This window comes from Myotis daubentonii, chromosome 5, assembly GCF_963259705.1.
Source record: "Myotis daubentonii chromosome 5, mMyoDau2.1, whole genome shotgun sequence".
NCBI lineage: Eukaryota > Metazoa > Chordata > Mammalia > Chiroptera > Vespertilionidae > Myotis > Myotis daubentonii.
In genome coordinates, this window is record NC_081844.1 from 109,075,668 (window position 1) to 109,096,290 (window position 20,623).

General features: G+C 42.1%; 1 protein-coding gene across 8 annotated transcripts in view; it reads left to right on the forward strand.

The window, feature by feature from the left end:
* RNF216 (ring finger protein 216) overlaps nt 1–20,623 on the forward strand; it is a 119,264-nt gene that overhangs the window by 13,775 nt on the left and 84,866 nt on the right. For 6 of the 8 annotated variants that reach the window (XM_059699351.1, XM_059699353.1, XM_059699358.1 and 3 more), the window contains 6 exons: nt 8,358–8,491; nt 9,190–10,044; nt 11,793–11,869; nt 12,238–12,340; nt 14,515–14,679; nt 18,095–18,209. In XM_059699351.1, the coding sequence (XP_059555334.1) occupies nt 8,358–8,491; nt 9,190–10,044; nt 11,793–11,869; nt 12,238–12,340; nt 14,515–14,679; nt 18,095–18,209 (1,449 nt within the window). Of the gene's footprint in view, nt 1–5,302; nt 5,372–8,357; nt 8,492–9,189; nt 10,045–11,792; nt 11,870–12,237; nt 12,341–14,514; nt 14,680–18,094; nt 18,210–20,623 lie in introns of all 8 variants that reach the window. The other 2 variants (XM_059699354.1, XM_059699359.1) reach the window with 2 other exon arrangements.

The following is a 20,623-nucleotide window of genomic DNA, read 5'->3' on the forward strand; positions in this document are numbered from 1 at the left end:
GTAGGAAAAGATCATTTTTGCAAGTATAATTTCATGAAAGAGGTTGTACCAGGGTTTTTTGTGTGGCTGTTTTTTCCAATTGGTAATATTTTGTGCTTCTGATGACTTTTTTTTTCCAGCAGGGGATAAATTATATATATTTGGCTTTCAAAGCATTTAAAATTGAGCAAATTTTATTAAGCAAATAAGTTGAGAAAAAGAAATAAAATTGCTTAAGCTGTGCAAGTTATGAGTACTACAAAAGGAATATTGATTTTTTTGTTTGTTTTATTTTATTGATTTTTTTACAGAGAGGAAGGGAGAGGGATAGAGAGTTAGAAATATCGACCAGCTGCCTCCTGCACACCCCCCATTGGGGATGTGCCCGCAACCAAGGTACATGCCCTTGACCGGAATCGAACCCAGGACCCTTCAGTCCGCAGGCCGACGCTCTATCCACTGAGCCAAACCGGTTAGGGCTGTTTGTTTGTTTTTTAATATATTTTATTGATTTTTTACAGAGAGGAAGGGGGAGAGATAGAGAGCTAGAAACATCGATGAGAGAAAAACATCGATCAGCTGCCTCCTGCACACCTCCTACTGGGGATGTGCCCGCAACCAAGGTACATGCCACCGACCGGAATCGAACCTGGGACCCTTCAGTCTGCAGGCCGACGCTCCATCCACTGAGCCTAACCGGCTACGGCAGGAATATTGATTTTAAAAATATACTTTAATTTAGAGAGAGAGGATGGGAGAGGGAGAGATAGAAACATTGATGAGAGAGAAACATCAATTGGCTGCCTCCTGCGGGCCCCGCACTGGGGATTGAGCCTGCAACCCTGGACATGTGCTTTGACTGGGAATCAAACCAGTGACCTCTTGGTGCCTGGGACGACGCTCAACCAACTGAGCCACACAGGCTGGGCGGAAATACTGATTTTTTAAGGCTTTTCTAAATTGTATATTCTAACTTGGTAGTGATTATAGCTATAATTTATTGTGGTTAAGAAAGTTTTAAATATTAGATATACTTTGTATATATGCTCATTTCCAAATTTTCTGAACATGTATAAATGAATGTAATTATTTTTTAATTAAGTCTTAAATATACTTGAAAGTTTCTTTAAGAACAATAATTTCCTTTTGGGAAAACATTGACTTTGGAGTAATTTGTTGTTGTGGTTGTGGTGGTGGTTTTTTTAAGCTCGAATTGGCTTTATTAAGCAATTCATGAATTGGGGAGCATCCCACCAAGCAACTAGAAGGGTGCTCCCTGGAGGTATATTTTTCTGTTAGGTTTTATGTATTGCACCCATCATGAAGACTGTTTTTAGGCATACAGAATTGTTTTGTTTTTATTAGCTGTATTAATAATTTTTATTATGCCAACCCTTATAGGTTTTTTTTGTAATCATCTTTATTGAGCTACTAGAGGCCCGATGCACAAAATTCATGCAAGAGTATGCCTTCCTTCCCCTGGCTGCCAGCACTGGCTTCCCTCTGGCACCCGGGACCCGGGCTTCCCTCATAGCCCCAGCTTCAAATGGAAGGTCGCCTGGTCTAATTAGCATATTATGCTTTTATTATAGATAATTTACATACAATAAATGCACACATTTTAAGTGTATAGTTCAGTGAGTTTTGAAAAATGAATACACCCATATATCCATCACCTCAGTCATGCCGTAGAACATCTCTGTCACCCCAGAAAGATTCCTTTATGCCTCTTTGCAGCCAGTCTTCACCCCACTCCTGGACTAAGGAAACCACTGGTCTGCCTTTTGTTGCTATACAATTTCATATAAATGGAAGCATGCAGTATGTATTTTTTGTGCCTGAGTTATCCTGCCCAACATCATTTATTTTGAGATTTATCCATGTGTTACATGTATAAGTAATTTAGTCCTTTTTAATTGTTGAATAATATTCACCTAGAATTCTAAACCTAGTGAAAATAGGCTTTAATATGAAGGTAAATTCGAGTTTAAAACTACAGGAATGAAAAAGATACATTATGCAGATAGTAGCAAAAAAAAAGAACTGGCATGTCTATATATTATCAGGTAAAATAGACATTCCAGCCAGGAGTATTAATAAGATTTCATAATGATAAAAGAGTCAGTGCACTGAAAAGATAAAACAGTTCTAATCCCTACACAGTAACATGGTGTCAAAATACACAAAGCAAAAACTTACAGAACTAGAAGAAGAAATGAAGAAATGAATAAATCCACACTCATAATGGGAAATTTTAGCATGTTTCTTTAAATAACTGGAAGAGAGTCAAGGACACACAAAAATTGTATGAATATAGAATATTGGAAGAACAAGATCACCAAACTTGACATAATAGACGTGTATGAAATAGACCCAATGTATTCACCAAAATTGACCATATTTTGAGCCACAAAACAAGTTTCAATTTTCAGAGGATTGAAATCATGTAGATTATACTAGAGGCCTAGTACACGAATTCGTGCACAGGTGGGGTCCCAGGGGCAGAGGGGGGACATGATCGGCCCTCTGGGCAGGTGGTGGGATGCCCTTGCCAGCCCGGGATCCAGATCCATCCCATTGATGTTCACGCTGGTTGTAGGGGGCCACCTTGCGGCCGCTTTTATATCCTTTCTTCCTTGCTTAGTGTCTAAGGAGGGGGTGTGGCCGTGGTGCCCGAGGCCAACTTTCAGGAGGCCAGTGGCACTGTTCCATTGGTGCCTGGCCCATTCTCCAGAGATTAGACCTGCAGGACTACTAAGGGAGGGAGTGGCTGCCACTGGGCTGGTGGGCTTCCAGGACGGGTCAGTAAGCTGAGCAGCGCTGCCATTGAGCATCTGCCCCCTGGTGGTAAGTGTGTGTCATAGCAACCAGTTGACCTGTCGTTCTGGTTGTTCAGTAGCTTAGGCTTTTATATATGTAGATACCCTAGCTATGTTGGAATTAAGTCATAAATCAGTTATAGAAATATAATTAGTCCCTATATGTATGGATAATAGTATACTTCAGAATAGCCCATGGTTCAAAGAAATCAACAATGAAAATTGGGAAAATTTTTGAACTGCATGATAGTGAAAATACAATCTATTGAAGCTTATGAGATGCATCTAATATCATGTTTTGAAGAAAACTTATATGTGCATAAGAAAACAAAGCTAAATGTCAAGAAAACTAAAATGCATATCTACACTAATAAAAGAGAAACATGGTAATTGGCATACAACCGCTACCCTTTTCATTGGCTAATCAGCGAGATATGCAAATTAACTGTCAGCCAAGATGGCGGCCGGCAGTCAGGCAGCTTGAAACTAACATGAGGCTTGCTTGCCTCAGTGACGGAGGATCTTTGGAGGAAACCAACGTTCCCCGCCTGTGGCTGCAGGCCTCTGAGCGGGTAGTTTAAGAAACATTGTAAAAAATACCACCGGACTTCAGCTAGCAGATTTGCAACATTGTATGCAAAGGCCAGAAACCTACTTTCAGCCTCAGGGAGGCATAAGAGCTGGAGCCAAGCCTCAAGGTAAAGCTGGCCCAGAATAAAAAGAAAAAAGAAAAAAAGGAGCGGTTGGGAACTTCAGTCACTCCCAGCCTGAAAACAGCCCTCAGCCCCTCACCCAGACTGGCCAGGCACCCCAGTGGGGACCCCCACCCTGATCCAGGACACCCTTCAGGGCAAACCAGCCGGCCCCACCCATGCACCAGGCCTCTACCCTATATAGTAAAAGGGTAATATGCCTCCCGGCACCGGGATCAGCGTGACAGGGGGCGGGGCCACAACCCCCTGATCGGCCCTGCTCTGTGGGTGATAGAGGGCGGTGCCCCAACCCCCTGATGGGCCCTGCTCTGTGTGTGACGGGAGCAGTGCCCCAACCCCCGGATTGGCCCTGCTCTGTGCGTGACGGGGTGGCGCCGCAACCTCTCCATCGACCCTGCCTTGAGTGTGACAGGGGACGGTGCCCCAACCCCCCAATCGGCCCTACCCTGAGCGTGACTGAGGGTGGCATCACAACCTCCCAATCTGCCCTGCTCTATACATGACGAGGCGGCGCCCCAACTCCCCAATGGGCCCTGCTCTGAGCCCGACCAGGGGCTGCACCTAGGGATTGGGCCTGCCCTCTGCCACCCGGGAGTAGGCCTAAGCCAGCAGGTCCGTTATCTCCCGAGGGGTCCCAGACTGTGAGAGGGCACAGGCCAGGCTGAGGGACCCCCCCTCTACCCCGAGTGCACAAATTTTTGTGCACCGGGCCTCTAGTATTGAATAAAATATAAAGCTGGGAAATTAGTCATGTATACCTGGGCTCAGCACACTGAAATGGCCAGGTAGTCACTTTAGCTTTGCAGGTCATGTGGTCTCTGTTGAAACCACTCGGCTCTACCACTGTATTGTGAAAGCAGCTGTAGGTCTATTAATAAAAGTCTAATATGCTAAGTGTCTGACCATTCGACCAGTCACTGTGATGCGCACTGACCACCAGGGGGCAGACGCTCTGACTGGTAGGTTAGCTTCTGCTGGGGTCCAGCCTGTCGGGACTGGGCAAGTTGGGCCAGACACGCCCTGGAGCCCTCCCCGGGTCCCTCCTGATCGCGCACCGGGCCTTTAGTAATATTTTAATGATTTAGCGTGACTGTGTACCAATAAGGACAAGAAGTAAAAAGTACTCTTCTACGCTGCTGGTGGGAGTGTAAATTGGTGTAAACAATTTGGAAAATTGTTTGGCTTTGTCTACGAAAAGTGAACATAAGCTTTCCATATGACCCATCAAAAAATGTACCCAACTGAAATGAGTGTACCAGAGACATGTCCAAGAATGTTCCTAACAGCATTGTCCAGGACAGCCAAGACTGGAATCAACCCAGATATCCATCTGCTGAAGAATAATTAATTTAAGGAATAGTCATATAGTGGATTACATACAGCAAGGGAACTACTGCAACATGCAGCAACATGGATTCATCTTGGATATATTATTTCTTACATCTTGGATGTAGAAAGCTAGAAACAAAAGAATATACTAAAAAAAAACAAGGAAAATTAATCTGCGGAGTTAAGAAATTCCTAATGTGCTAGAAATGTTGTATTTGCTGCCCTTAGTGATGGTGGTTTTACAGGTTACAGGTATGGACTTTTTGTATTATTAGTTCATGGAGTTATACACTTGATTCATAGACTTTGCTATATATACTTTAATTTTTTAAAGTATATTTTTAAAAGCTAATGTGTTTATGGAGTGTTGAGAATCTTGTCAACCATTGGGCTTCACTGTAAAGATGATGGATTTCAAACCAGCTTTTTCATTGGGTCCTTTTTTGAGGCTTATTCTATCAGAGAAGAATCTACAGTTTCCTGCATTTGGAATCTAAGACTGCCAGCATTCAGGGAGCCAACCAGCAGAAGGTAGCGGGGGTCTTATTCATTATGCTGTTTCAGTGGCACCCCTTTCCTTTCTTGACCCCAGCCTGGTGTCTAGTACCTCTCTGGCTCAGAAGCTAGAGTGGACCTCCACAGGGTGGGTCTTCTGAATGGCCAAGTGAGAAGCTTGGCAAATTCTCTCTCCAAAATCAATGATAAAGTTAGACAAAATTGTCAAAAACAACATTTAAAGACTGGAAATGACAAAAGACATACAGTAATAAAGAATATTTATTCAAGAAAATTTAGGATTCTGTAGAATGAATTAGGCCACTTCTGATTGGCTTCCGTCTCTGCAGGTTGCATTTGAGCCTTCTCCACTCTGCTAGAGGTCTGGCCATCTGTTTATCTCTTGCCAGCTGTCATCTCCCTTTCTCTTTGTGTACTTGAGAGGTTATGCTTTTAAGTTCCTTTACTATCATTTTCGTGAGGTTTCAGGAGGTAGTGATGATAATCACTTAAATTCATTTTGCCAGATTTAACCAGACGTCCTCTATCATGTACTTCCCAGGCCCTCTGTTCAATTGGTTAGATTTATCACTCTACTGTGTAGGTAGCAAAGGACTTGAAATCAGGCAACTTTACTGTGTGTCAAGTACTAAAATAGGCATTTTATGTGAGCTTTCTCAACTAATACAATTACTTGAGGTAGGCACCATTGTTCACCTTTTTTTAATGTTGAGAAAATGTATGTTTAAAAAGATAACAGCAGCCTTTTGCTAGCTGAGCCTGTGGTGGAGCTGAGATTTTAACCCAGGCAATCTGACCTTAGAGCACACAGACTTAACCTGTTTTAAACTGCCATCCCTGGCATTACCACAGCTCTGTTGCAGGAATGAAATGAGATAATTGATTTTAGATTGCTTTTCAAATTGTTCGTTTGGTACCATAAAATACATATATGAGGCATTAACCTTTAGGAAGGTTAGCGCTTTAATGGAGAAATTTCAAAATTTGTAATATGAGACCTCTTTCTTTTTTTAAATATATATTGTATTGATTTTTTACAGAGAGGAAGGGAGAAGTGCCGGGAGCCGGTCCATGCTTGCTGTTTCAAGGGACCTGGCATATATGGCATACTGTTCTTGGCACTATGTGTTTTAACCAAGGTCTCTGAGAAAGGTGGTTTCCCCAGGTAGGGATTTTCCCCTGAAGTTAGGGAGGGAATAAAACCTCTTAACTAAGTGCCAGGCGGGTAATTAATCCCTTTAACTACGAACAATCATGCTTAAACTACATAATCTTTTCTCCCTGGAATGGAGATAAGAAACGCCCTAACCTTTGTAATAGAGATTGATAGGATTGAATCAACTGGTATAAATACAGTTGTAACAAGACAGAAACACTCAGAACTCAGGAGACAGAATTCAGAAGACAGAACCTACACGGAGCCTAGAGACAGAAGAACTTCGCTGGCGAGAGCATGCCAGAGGATCCTGGACTGGGACTGGCCTCGGAGCCTAGAGACAGAGCCTAGCGGGAGAACATGGCAAGGGATCCTGGACTGAACCTGACTACAGAGATTGGCAGGAGAACCTGACTGGAACCTGGACACTGAACCTGACTGGAGAGCCTGGACAGAACCTGGCTGGAGAACCTAGTGAGGGAACATGGCTACAGAACCTCGCTGGAAATCCGAAGCAGAACCTCTCTGGAGATCCGGGCTAGAGGTCCTGGCTAGGTTGCTGATCAACTGAACGCTGTCTCCGTGTCATTCCTTCTTCGCCGACTCCGTCCACACCTTTGGGGACCCCTGGACCTGCTGGGGTTGGACCCCGGCAGAGAAGGATAGAGAGTTAGAAACCTCGATGAGAGAGAAACATCAATCAGCTGCCTCCTGCACAACCCCTACTGGGCATGTGCCTGCAACCAAGGTAACATGCCCTTGAGCAGAATCGAACCTGGGACCTTTCAGTCCGCAGCCGATGCTCTATCCACTGAGCCAAACCGGTTAGGGCTCTTTTTTCTTAAATATTTATTTTCTAGCACAGTTAGTGCACTTTCACTTCATTGCCCATTTTAGCTTTAACAGTCCCATGGAGCTATACAGGAAAAAATATCAGATATTCAATAATTCACATCCAACATGATCTATCTTCAGACAAATTAAAGGAGTTATAGGCAAACAGAATTATTATATCTAGATAATATTTAGCTCTAGTTATATTTAAGAAGAAACTAGGAATGTTAAATTGCTTACTATCAAAGATGCTATAGCAGTGTTTGGTTAAAACATTGAAATGTTTCTATAAATGATACTTAAGGTTATGGCTAAGATGAGCACATCTTAATATTTTATTATTTTTTTTTTTTTTATTTATTTTTTTTATATATTTTATTGATTTTTTACAGAGAGGAAGGGAGAGAGATAGAGAGTTAGAAACATCGATGAGAGAGAAACATCGATCAGCTGCCTCCCGCACATCTCCCACTGGGGATGTGCCCGCAACCCAGGCACACGCCCCTAACCGGAATCGAACCCGGGACCCTTCAGTCCGCAGGCCGACGCTCTATCCACTGAGCCAAACCGGCTTCGGCAATCTTAATATTTTAAATCTTAAAAATTTTACTGTTTTGAGTGAAATTTTTTTCAGACCTATCAGTTTGAATGACAGTGTTTTATTCCCTGGGAGGATTAGACATGAGGGTAGGTATGATTTCAATTTTAAGAAATTGACAGATTCATCAACAGATTTTTCCAGCTGAGTGTAAGAAAAAGTTGATAAGGAATTGTAAAGAAAAAGAGCATAAGGAATTGTCAGATTTTCTCAAGTGGTTCCCAAAATGTATTGTTGGCAAAGATCAGCATGGAAACATGGCTCTTAATGCTTAGGTACGTGTCACTTGAGGAGATACCACTAGCCACGAACTTGGCTTTAGACATGACCTTTTGCATCCCCAAACTGAAATCTAAAGAACAGAATGTGATTGTGCCCACCTCCTGGTAACAGTATTTTCTGCCTGTTTTTAGACTGGATCAGTCTCAGAGACGGACCCATCACCATTTCTGATGACTCTGATGAAGAAGGAGTTCCAATGATGGTCACCTCAGCTTCTCAGCAACATGACGAAGAGGACCTGGATGATGATGTCATCCTGACAGAAGTGAGTTTTCTTAAACTTAACCCATGATGAGCATAAGGATATACATTATTTATTTATTTTTAATTGTATTTATTTTTTTAAGAGAGATAGAGTAAGAGAAACATCGATATGAGAGAGAAGCATCGCTTGGTTGCCTCCCTCACATCCCCCAACCAGGGATTGAACCCACAACCGGAGCATGTGCCCTGACGGGGAATTGAATCAGTGATCCTTCGTTGCAACAGGACGATACTCAACCAATTGAGTCACACTGGCCAGGGCTACATTTTTTATTTTAGTAAATAATGCCAAATTACTCTTCTAATTTCATTGCCGGTGTCCCATAGCCTTACCAATGCTTGCTGTTATCTAAATTTTTTTAGTCTTGTGGGGAGGAAAAAAACTTATTTTTCATTTTTTTAATGTGTTGTCATTTTTTCATTATTTTCTCTCCAGTAGTTTCTGTTTTAGTGGTTTTAAATGAAATTATAATTCAAACTATAATTCAGACTTCAATATAAGAATGGCTACTTTTATTCTGATAGTGAATATAGTATGATCAGATTTCAGTGCTACCACAAGTGTGAAGGATAAATTTTGTGGATGAAGGTGTTTTTGTTTCTTTCCTGTCCTATCTCAGAAGCTGCATATAAGTACATAAGGAGGCCATAGACATAGGAAAGAAATTGAATTATTATTAAAATTTCATTTTTTCTTAGACAAGTAAACCTCAGACATCACGACCCAATCTCATCAAACCAGCTGCCCAGTGGCAAGATCTCAAAAGTTGGGGAGAAGAAAGGCCTAAAAAGTCTAGAGCAGCCTTTGAATCAAATAAGAACAACTATTTTGCAGTGTATAACGGCTCATTGTTTGATTCTGGGGCACAGGATGATTCTGAGGATGACTACGATGAATTTCTGGATCTTGGGCCTCCTGGAGTTTCTGAATTCATTAATCCAAATGGCCAAACAGAAGGAGAACCCAAGCCTGGACCAAGTCATAACCAAGCAACAAATGATATTGTCAACCCCGGATCAGGGCCAAAAATCATCTGGAGAAAAAATGGCCTTCTTATTCCAGATAATGATCCTTTGGACACTCAGAACCAGTCATCTGAAGACTCAGAGACAGACCTTCTATTAAACCTCGGAGACTCGACTGATATGCTAGATGATCAGACCATCGAAGACGACTGCTGGTTAGAAAACCCTCCTTACTTCCAGTCTCTAAACCAGCAGCCCCGTGAGAGAGCAAACCAGGTTGTTCCTCAGGAGCGGCAGCCTGAAGCAGAACTGGGCCCGTTGTTCTATCAGCATGAGCCCCTGGGGCTGGCTTTTCCAAGGCCGGCTTTTCCAAGACCAGAACCCCAGCACGACGGCATTCCAGGCCCCTCTTCTCAGCCCGCCCATCTTCTAGGAGAGCTTGACGACCAACAGCTAGCAATAGACGACGACGAGCCAGGCCCAGCCTTTCCACTACAAGGATCTCAGGAGCCCAATTTGGAAAACCTTTGGGAGCAAGAAGCTAATGAAGTAGACCAGGAAGTTGTTGCAATACTAGTGGAAGAAACAGTAAGTTTGATTTCATTAAGTAAATAAGTATAGACACTAAATATACTGAGTTTCCTTTCATTGCAGAAACATTGTGCGTGTGGACTTCACTTTCCTAAGGGGTACATTTATAGAATAGAAGAGAAACATGAAAATTAAATCAGAATTTCTTAATCTATTTTTAAACTCCCAGCAAGCCCTTTGGGATTCTAGCTGTAGATTATGGATAACTTGGTGCTGTCATAAGAGCAATCCCTCTAGTAAACCTTAAAGCAGGTTTACCAAATTATCTAGAGCTGCACTGTCCAATGTGTAGGCTCATGCAGCTGGCTAAGTTTAAATGTCTATAAAATTTAAAGTTTTGTTTTCAGTGCCACCCATCACATGTTAAGTGTTCGATACCACATGGGCTGAACAGCTACTACATTGGAAAGCACAGAGTAGAACATTTCCATCTTTGTAAAAGTTCTGTTGGCTAACATTGATCTAAATAGTAGGACAGCCTGGCTAGTGTGGCTCAGTGATTGAGTGTCGACCTATGAACTAGGAAGTCACAGATAGATATTCCTGGTCAGGACACATGCCTGGGTTTTGGGCTCAGTCCCCAGATGGGGTATGCAGGAGGCAGCCGATCAACTCTCTTTCATCATTAATGTTTCTCTCTCTCTCTCTCTCTCTCTCTCCCTTTTCTGAAATCAATGACAATATATTTTTAAAAAAATAAAAGTAGCCGTGGCCAGTTTGGCTCAGTGGATAGAGCATCAGCCTGTGGACTGAAAGGTCCTGGGTTCGATTCCGGTCAAAGGCATGCACCTTGGTTGTGGGCACATCCCCAGTGGGAAGTGTGCAGGAGGTGGCTGATCGATGTTTCTCTCTCATTGGTGTTTCTAACTCTCTATCTCTCTCCCTTCCTCTGTAAAAAAATCAAATAAATAAATAAATAAATAAATAAATAAAAAGTAGTGCAGAGCCCTGGCCAAGTAGCTCGGTTGATTAGAGCGTCATCCGATACACCAAGGTTGTGGGCTCAATCCCACTCAGTCAATGAACGCATAAATAAGTGGAACAACAAATTAATGTTTCTCTCCCTCCCTTTCAAAAAAATTAACAGTACAGGGCTTTATGTCCTGATTCTGCTTCCCATTGCCTTTGAGCACTCTCTTAACCCTCCTCACTACATTTTTTCATTTGGCCCACTATGTTGTGTGCTTCCTGCGGGTAAGCACTAGATCACACTTTATTCCACTTTGAATCCCTTTGCCTGGGCAGAAATGTTCCATATTTATTGTAAGAATGAAGGACCAGGTGATCTCCAGGGGTCTTTCCATATTCTATATAGACAGATAAATCTGGGCACCTGGTGTGGAGTTTTAAGCCAGAATCAAACTTGCTTTATAGCTCTTTCCTAGTTTGTAATTATTTGACAGCTGTGTGTGTGTGTATGTGTGTGTGTGTGTGTGTGTGTGTGTGTGTGTGTTTTGTATATTTTTATTGATTTCAGAGAAGAAGGGAGAGGGAGAGGGAGAGAGAAACATCAATGATGAGAGAGAATCATTGATTAACTGCCTCCTGCACGCCCTCTACTGGGGATTGAGCCCACAATCTGGGCATGTGCTGCCCTTGACTGGAATGGAACTCGGGACCCTTCAGTCCACAGGCCAACGTTCTATCCACTGAACCAAACCAGCTAGGGCTGACATCTGGTTTTTATTGCAATTTGAAAACATTCTAATGGATGAAATGTACAGAATGTTTTTATTCCTTTCCAGGAAGCAAGATTTCCAGATGTAGCAACTGGCTATATTGAGGAATTAATTCATTTGAAGAATTATTATGATTTGAATGTGTGAGTATACCACCATGCCTTTCTTTCTTTCTTTTTTTATTGTAGTAAAACAATTTATAATTTAACCATTTTTTGAAAAAATATGTTTTTATTGATTTCAGAGAGGGAAGGAGAGAGAGATAGAAACATTGATGATGAGAGAGAATCATTGATTGACTGCCTCCTACACTCCCCACACCAGGGATCAGGACCACAACCTAGGCACATGCCTTGACCAGGAATCAAACTGTGACCTCCTGGCTCATAGGTCAATGCTCAACCAATGAGCCATACCGGCCGGGCAGGACTTCATTTTTCAAACATTTTGAATCAATGGGCAAGTGTGGGATTTGGAAGCAGTATGAAAATAACCTCATTTATTTTTGCAGACTTTGTAATTTTCTTCTGGAAAACCCAGATTATCCAAAGAGAGAAGATCGAGTCATTATCAACCCTAGTAGCAGCCTGCTTGCTAGTCAAGATGAGTTAAAGGCAAGTATTGAGTTCTTGTTTTGCCGTCTCCACCTGGAAATGCTCTTCTTCTTTTCATCATCTTTATGAGAAGAAAGTGCTTTGTCAGGACACATTTTTAAAGACTCGCCATGAAAATAGGATTTCAGAATATATTTATTCTTTAGTGGGATTTACCCATCAGAGCCACTTTGAATTCTGAATTTAATTCTTCCTTTTCTCACAAAAAATTAAACAAATCTTCCATATCGCTCATCCTGCAAAGTAAGTTCCTAAGATGAAACAAGAATTGGCCAGGATTTTTTGTATCATCTCAGTTATTTTTTAACATTGAAAATTGAAAACATGAAAAGTTTTAAATATGAGTCCTGTTGAAAGATTTCACATTGGTCACCTATATATCCAGCAGTATTTTAAGTTAACATTTTACTGTATCCACTTTGCCACCTATCTGTCCCTCTGTCCATCAGCAGCTCTCTCTTGTATTTCATTTCATTATAATGTATTTAAAAGTAAATCTCAAAAGCATTGATATACTGCCGAAAACATACTTCAGCCTGCAGATCATTGCCTAGAGTTCAGTATCTGTTTATAGTTTTTTGTTTGTTTTATCCTCACCCAAAGATATGTTTATTGATTTTAGAGAGGAAGGGGGAAAGAAAGAGAAACATTGATTGACTGCTTCCCATACACACCCCAACCAGGGATTGAACTGACAACCCAGGTACATGCCCTGACTGGGAATTGAACCCACAACCTTTTCGTGAATGGGATGATGCTCCATCCAACTTAGCCACCTGGCCAAGGCTGTTTATGGTTTTTTGGTTTTTTATTTATTTATTACTCATTTCAGAGGAAGGGAGAGGGAGGGAGAGAGAAACATCAATGATGAGAGGGAATCATGGATGGGCTGCCTCCTGCACGCCCCCCACTGGGGATTGAGCCCACAACCTGGGTCTGTGCCCGACCAAGAATCCAACTGCAACCACTGAGCCACATCCGCTGGACTGTTTATTGTTTTGATGTAAGATTTATATTCAATGCATACACCCGTGTAACCAAATCCTGTATCAAAATAAAAAGTTTGACTTTTTATTTATTTATTAATACATTTTATTGATTTTTTACAGAGGAAGGGAGAGGAATAGAGTCAGAAACATCGATGAGAGAGAAACATCAATCAGCTGCCTCCTGCACACCCCCTACTGGGGATGTGCCTGCAACCAAGGTACATGCCCTTGGCCGGAATCGAACCTGGGACCTTTCAGTCCGCAAGCCGACGCTCTATCCACTGAGCCAAACCAGTTACGGCTAAAGTTTGACTTTTTAAATCCTAATCATTATCACCCTGGCTGGTAGCTCAGTTGTTTGAAGCATCAGCCTATATTTGATTCCCAGTCAGGGCACATACCAAGTTGCAGGTTCATTTCTCTCTCTTACCCTCCCCCTCATCCCCCCTTTCCCTTCCTCTCAAAGCAATAAACATATCCTCCGGTGAAGATTTTTAAAAAAATTCTTGCCTGACCTATGTGCTTGCTCAGTGGTTAGAGCGTTGGCCCACGCAACCTACGGTTGCAGGTTCCATTCCCCGTCAAGGGCACATACCTGGGTTGTAATTTCCCCAGCCTAGTCAAGACGTGTGGAAGGCAACCAATTGAGGTGACTCTCACACTGATGTTTCTCTCTCCTCTTTCTCTCCCTTTCCCCTTCCCTTCCACTCTCTCTAGAATCAATGGAAAAATATCCTCCCATGTGGATTAACAAAAAAATATGTATATATCTTAATCATTGTCTTTATTTGTGGTGCAAAAGAGCATTTAAGATAAGTGGTGAAGGAAAACATAGTTTGGAACTGCCTCATTGGGGTCTGTTGCTCCATCTTTCTGTTCCCCACAAATTCTTTTGAGTTATCTCTTTTACGTATTTTATAGCAGGAAAAATTTAATTTTCTAAACATTTTGTGGAAAGAAGATGGCTGAAAGATTGGGTTCAAATCCCCATCTATACTTTTTTACTAGTAAAACTAGTCTCCAGACTCCAGATAGTCATTTACCTTCTCTGAATCACCATTTCTTCATCTCTATTCAGGGCTGGTAACCTCCTTATGAGTAATTAGGAATGAGATTGTTCTTTAGTCAGCAATCCTTCAGATGATTTCCTCTGGCCTCTAATGTTGTGCCTCTCTCTCGTTTCAGTTGCCTAAGATAGACTTCTTTGACTATTCTAAATTGGCTCCTCTTGACCAGCGCTGCTTCATCCAAGCTGCTGACCTCCTGATGGCCGACTTCAAAATGCTCAGCAGCCAGGACATCAAGTGGGCCCTGCATGAGCTCAAAGGACACTATGCAATCACCCGAAAGGTGCTCTCCTTCATCTTCCTGGTGGGGTCAGGAAGACGACTGCCTGTAATAACCAAGGAAGAGTTCAGCTTGTAGAAACGGGCATGGTTTATGATGGCAAAGGGCTAATGGGTTTGTCAGGGTGAAGATAAATAGACAAAGGTATTTGCTAATTAGGAAGAACTGAATGAAAAGAAATAATATATTAGAAGCAGGGAAGTTCTGGCTTGACCATAAAGACAGGGGTACTGTATTTTATCTTGAAATGCGGGATGTGTTCCCGTGCTGCTCCTCCCTGAGGTGCTTTCTGGCTTAGGGCAGGCCACACAATCCTGTCCCAAGTAGCTTAGCTATCAGGTCCCTGAGGCGGGTTTGTAAAGAGCCCAGGAACGCAGCACTGCCCTGGGAGTGGTGGTTTGCCTCAGAAGAGAGTTGGCAGTCCGTGGAAAGCGTCCACGGACTCTGGGGCCCTAAATAAGACTCCCCTTGAGGGCCTTTGTCCCAAGGTTTAGAAGAGTGCTGGTCACTAGCGGGTAACGCAGACATGCCTCATTAGTGACATCTGCACAGCACCTGTTTCGTGGCGGTCAGGACAGAAGAGAGCACCAACAGGTGTTTGGCTTGTTCCTCTTCCTCTCCTGCCATGAAATTCATTTCTCTTGCTGAAGTTCTTGTTCCCAGCAAACAGTATGCTTTTTTCCAATGGACAAATAAATGTGGAGTTATCTTAATGGTGCAAGCACCACTGCGTCTTAACCTGAAGGATGGTGAACCCCAGGTGAACGTGACTTCATGCTGAGTCAGATCCTTCTACCTTTAGATTGCCAAGAAGATCCAGGCAACTGTCAACAAACTCCTGATCGTAGGTTAATTTTAGGAGAATTTATGCTGAAGGGAATACAGAGTTAGTGGTTTCTATTTCTGAATCTCATTCCCCAGGTTAACTAACTAGGGAATGCCTGTACTGTCACTGAAAAGTGAATGAGCTTCCCTCTGAAAATATTAACTGCAAGAAAGCTGGGACTCTTATCTTGAGGCCCTGCTTAGCGCTGTACTGATGCAGTGGGACCTGGCTTGTTTTCTGAGCTCCCAGGGAGCCCAGAGGAGAAGTGATTGGGGAAGGGGGGTCCTCATTAGTAATGTCCCTGCCAAAGGTTTGATCATCCCACGGCCCACTTGTTACTTGGGTAGGAGGTTATAGAATTTTGTGGCTGTTTCCCTCATTTATACCTTCCTTAGCCCTTTCCTTATCTTACTGGCCCTTTATGGTGTCTGTTTATTTTGGTGGATAGTTTGAAACTTTACATGTTATTTAAATGAAAATGATGGCATGTTGAAGGGAAAGCACTGTTGGCTGAGTTCTGGTCGCCTCAATTACAACTTCTCTCTGCCGGTGCAGATGATGCAGAGTCCTGCCCTCTAGAAAGCGACATTCAGGTGGACAGGGATGTAAAAGGCTTCCACTTTGTAGTTATAGCAATAACATGTCTCCCCTGTGTGTGCTGCTCCTCAGACATGATGATAGCTAAGGGGACGTATGTTCACTGTGAAGACAATCACATTTGCCTGGATTTCCCCCCCATTTATTATTAATAAGCATCAAACACATATTTTTTAAAAGATTATATTATAATAAACCCATGCTTAACCCATCACTCAGTTTCAGTAATTATCAGCGATTGCCCAGTCTTGTTTGATCTCCACCCACTTCCTCCCTCCCAGACTATTTTGAAGCAGATTCCAAGAATCATTTCATTTTCTCTTCAGTCTATAAGTTCTCACTCTCCCCTCCCCAGGCTCCAGTCTCTGTCCTCAGCTTTTATGTCATCAAATGTCCCTTACAGTGGTGTTTTTTTATGATTTTTTTAATTGATTTCTTAGAGAAATAGGGAGACAGAGAAAAAAAACATCGATGTGAGCGAGACACATCAATGGCTGTGTTTCAGCTGCCTCTGGCATGACCCCCCACCAGGATCAAACCTGAAACCCAGGCATGTGTCCTGACTAGGAATCAAACCAGCAACCTTTCAGTGCATGGGATGATGCCCACCAATTGAGCCACACTGGCCAGGGCCATTATAGTGTCTTTAGGTCATTCTTTAAAGGAACTTTGACGGTTTTCACAAATATCCTAAAAATTATACTGGACTGTGTTCTTGATTCTCTCCATTGGAACTAATACTGCCAGTGGGTATTGATTAGTGAACATGAGCAAGCTGGAGGGAGAGATGCTGGAAAATAGTGAAAGGAAAAGTTGTGCTTCAGCGTCTGCTGTTCCTCTGTCCCTGGGAGGTTCTGAGCCTTCCTGGCTATTACCCCTTGAGGACACTGGCATCATGGATACAATTCACTTCCTTCCAAAGAGTGTTCCTTCTTTTTGAGGAGATTTTTAAAAAAGATTAAAATAGTACCATAGTATTATAAGAGAGGAGCATGTCTATGAGAGCACTAGGAAAGAAATGAAGACCGTGGTGTTGAAACAGTCTCAAATAATAGATGTCTTCACTAGAGACCATAGAAAAAGGCTACGGGGCAAGAAAAAGTAGACATGGTGTCTTTGAGGTGTGTAGGTGTGAATTCTAACTAGCAGGTCTTGAAAAGAAGGAATTCTGAACATCTAACTTATCTCGTCTATGTAACTAGACCTTCAGTGGCAAAGACTGAAGGCACATTTAAATGCTAATTGGGAAGATCCAAAAAAAAGGGGGAGAAGCCCTGGCTGGTATTGTTCAGTGTTTAGGGTGTCGTCCACACACCATAGGATCATGGGCTCGATTCCCGGTCAAGGGCACATACCTGGATTGTGGGTTTATACCCCGCCCCCTGGTTGGGGTGTATGTGGAAGGCAGCCAGTCAATGTGTCTCTCTCACATTGATGTTTCTCTCTCTCTACCCCCCTCCTCCCACTCTCTCTTAAAGGCAACGGGGAAAAATTTCCTCTGGTGAGGATTAACAAAAAATAATAATATTAAATAAAAAAGGGAAAAGCGAAAAGATATGGAAGATGGGATTATCACTGGCATAAGAACTTTGTGCTCCAGGACAAAGGTGAAAGCAACGAAGGAATGTGGGGGAGTGGGCCTGGGAGTGATGACCAGGATGACACCATATAGGGGATGTCTGTGCAGTACAGCTCCCTAGCCATTTGTTTAGTGATTTAACCTGCACTCATTCAAGGACAGTTTGAGCAGTTTCTGTTTACTTACCTTGCCCTTTAATTTGCAAGCATTTTGGTTCTGCCATTGTAGCAGTTCATCAAAGTCAGAGAAAACAAAAATAATTAAATGCTACCTGTTTATTTTGCCACTGCCTGTTTCTGTAAGCCATGCAGGGGAGAAGCTGAAACTGAGGCAAAATGAAATTTGGGGGTTGCCTGTGTTCCAGGTATTCTCATGTCCTATTTATAGTGGTAATCTTTTTCTTTCTCAATTTTTAGGCCTTTTCTGATGCCATTAAAAAATGGCAGGAGCTATCACCAGAAACCAGTGGAAAAAGAAAAAAGAGAAAAGAAATGAACCAGTATTCTTACATAGATTTCAAGTTTGAACAAGGTAATGGCAAACTGTGACGCTGCTGTGCAAAACCGTCCCCTTCCCACACACTCTTGCCTCGGAAATTTCCTGCTATGGTTGTAGCTCTTGCCTCTGAAAAGACTTGGAATCGGTCTGTTGCCACTTCATCGTCTTGATTTTCCTTCTCTGTGTGCACTTCACTAGCTTGTCAGTATGTATCTCTTTGAAAGTTTGGGTGTACCAGGCTAGACAAAGTATTCCAAGTGAGATCTGCTGTGTAAAGACAGCAGCTGGGATTTTGAGTCTGTACATAAGTCCATACAGCCTAAGAATGTTGTTGCTTTGTGAAATCAAATATGTCCAACTTTTGGCTCACATTAAACTCTTGTCGCCCTAATCGGCTTGGCTCAGTGGATAGAGCATCAGCCTGCGGACTCAAGGGTCCCAGGTTCAATTCTGGTCAAGGGCATATACCTTGGTTGCGGGCACATCTCCAGTAGGGGGTGTGCAAGAGGCAGCTGATCGATGTTTCTCTCTCATCGATGTTTCTGACTCTCTATCCCTTTCCCTTCCTCTCTGTAAAAAATCAATAAAATATATTAAAAATAAAATATAAAAAAAATAAAATAAAAAAATAAACTTGTCTGTTCACCCACCTTGCTTTTTAAAAAAGTCTCTCAGTTTTGATGCATCTGACATTTTTCCCTGTTAACTTCATTTTAGCCCCTTGTTTCAGATATATCCCTTTTAATTTTAGATTCCGGTTCTTATATTGCACTTATTAAATCATCTTTAAGGACATTGGAAGTTAGAAATAGAAAATACACTTGATATACATTAGTAGTTTAATATTTATAAATTAGAGATACATTTAACTTTTGTTTTTAACTCTCACCTTAGGATATATTTTTATTGATTGGAGAGGGGAAAGGAGAGGGAGGGGGAGAGAGGGAAAGAGAGAGAGAGAGAGAGAGAGAGAGAGAGAGAGGGAGGGAGGGAGGGAGGGAGGGAGAGGGAGAGAAACATTGATTGATGTGAGAGAAACATCGATGAGTTGCCTCCCACATGCACCCTGACTGGGGATCTAACCCACAACCTGGGTATGTGCCCTGACTGGGAATCAAACCAGGGACCTTTCAGTGCTCAGGACAACGCTCAACCAAATGAGCCCAACTGTCAAGGGCATAAAAATAATTTTTAGTATGCACCAAAACCAAGTGGAGTTTATTCCAGAACTGTAAGGTTGGTTCATTATTCAAAAACAAATCAGTACAATACACTATTTAATAGACTAAAGAAAAATCACCTGGTCGTATCAGTTGATGTAGAAAAGGCATTTAACAATATTTAACACCTATTCATGATTAAAACTCTCAGAAAGTTAGGAATTAAGAGCTTTCTCAGCTTACTAATGTCTACAATAAAATCTATTCCTAGTATCAGACTTAATGGTAGGTGAATCCTTCTCCCCCACCTCTGAGATTGGGAGCAAGGAAAGGATGTCCTGCCCGGCTGGCATGGCTCAATGGTTGAGCATCGACCTATGAACCAGGAGGTCACGATTCGATTCTCAGTCAGGGCTCAATCCCCAGTGTGGGCGTGCAGGAGACAGCCAATCAGTGATTCTCTCTCATTGATGTTTCTATCTCTCTCCCCCCTCCCTGCCTCTCTAAAATCAATACAAATATAGTTTAAAAAAAAAATGTCCTATTCACTGCTATTCAACATAGTCCTGGAAGTTCTAGCCCATGCTAGAAAATGTATCTGGAACCTGATAAAATTAAATATTGATAAAATCAAAAGATTTACTATGAACAGGTTTTTGTGGGTTAATAGAAAATCTGGATGAAATAGACAGTTTTCTAGAAAATGAAAATTACCAATCAACAGAAGAAATAGAAAACCTGAACAGACCAATTTTATATTATTTAATATTTTATCATTCTGTTGTGTTTTATTCTAAGTGTTATTTATTGTGAATATAGGTCTTATTCTTTCAGCTTTTGTATTTGAAATCTTCAAGATAAAAAGTTTAAAAACATACATAAAACGCATGTGCATGCACCTACAGAATGGCTAAAATTGAACACTGATGATACCAGGTGTGGATGTGGGTGTGGAATGACTGGGACTCGCTGACATCGCTGGTCGGGGGCAAGTGTAGATTGGAAGAATGACATTGGGAAACGGGCACAGTTTTCCAAGCTGATCCAGCAATTCCATTCCTTCCCGTGTGCTTGACTGAATTGTAGACATATGTTCAATAGCCCAATTTATACTAACCCTAAACTGTAACCCCACCTGTCCTCAGTAGTAAAATGGATAATAAATTGGTATATTCACATAGCACAAAACTGATGGTATAGGAGAGGTGCTCCAGTTGGAGTATAAAAAGGGGGGAAAGACGGAAGTCAAAAAGTGCATGTAGGTTAGGGGATGGACTAGAGCTCTGT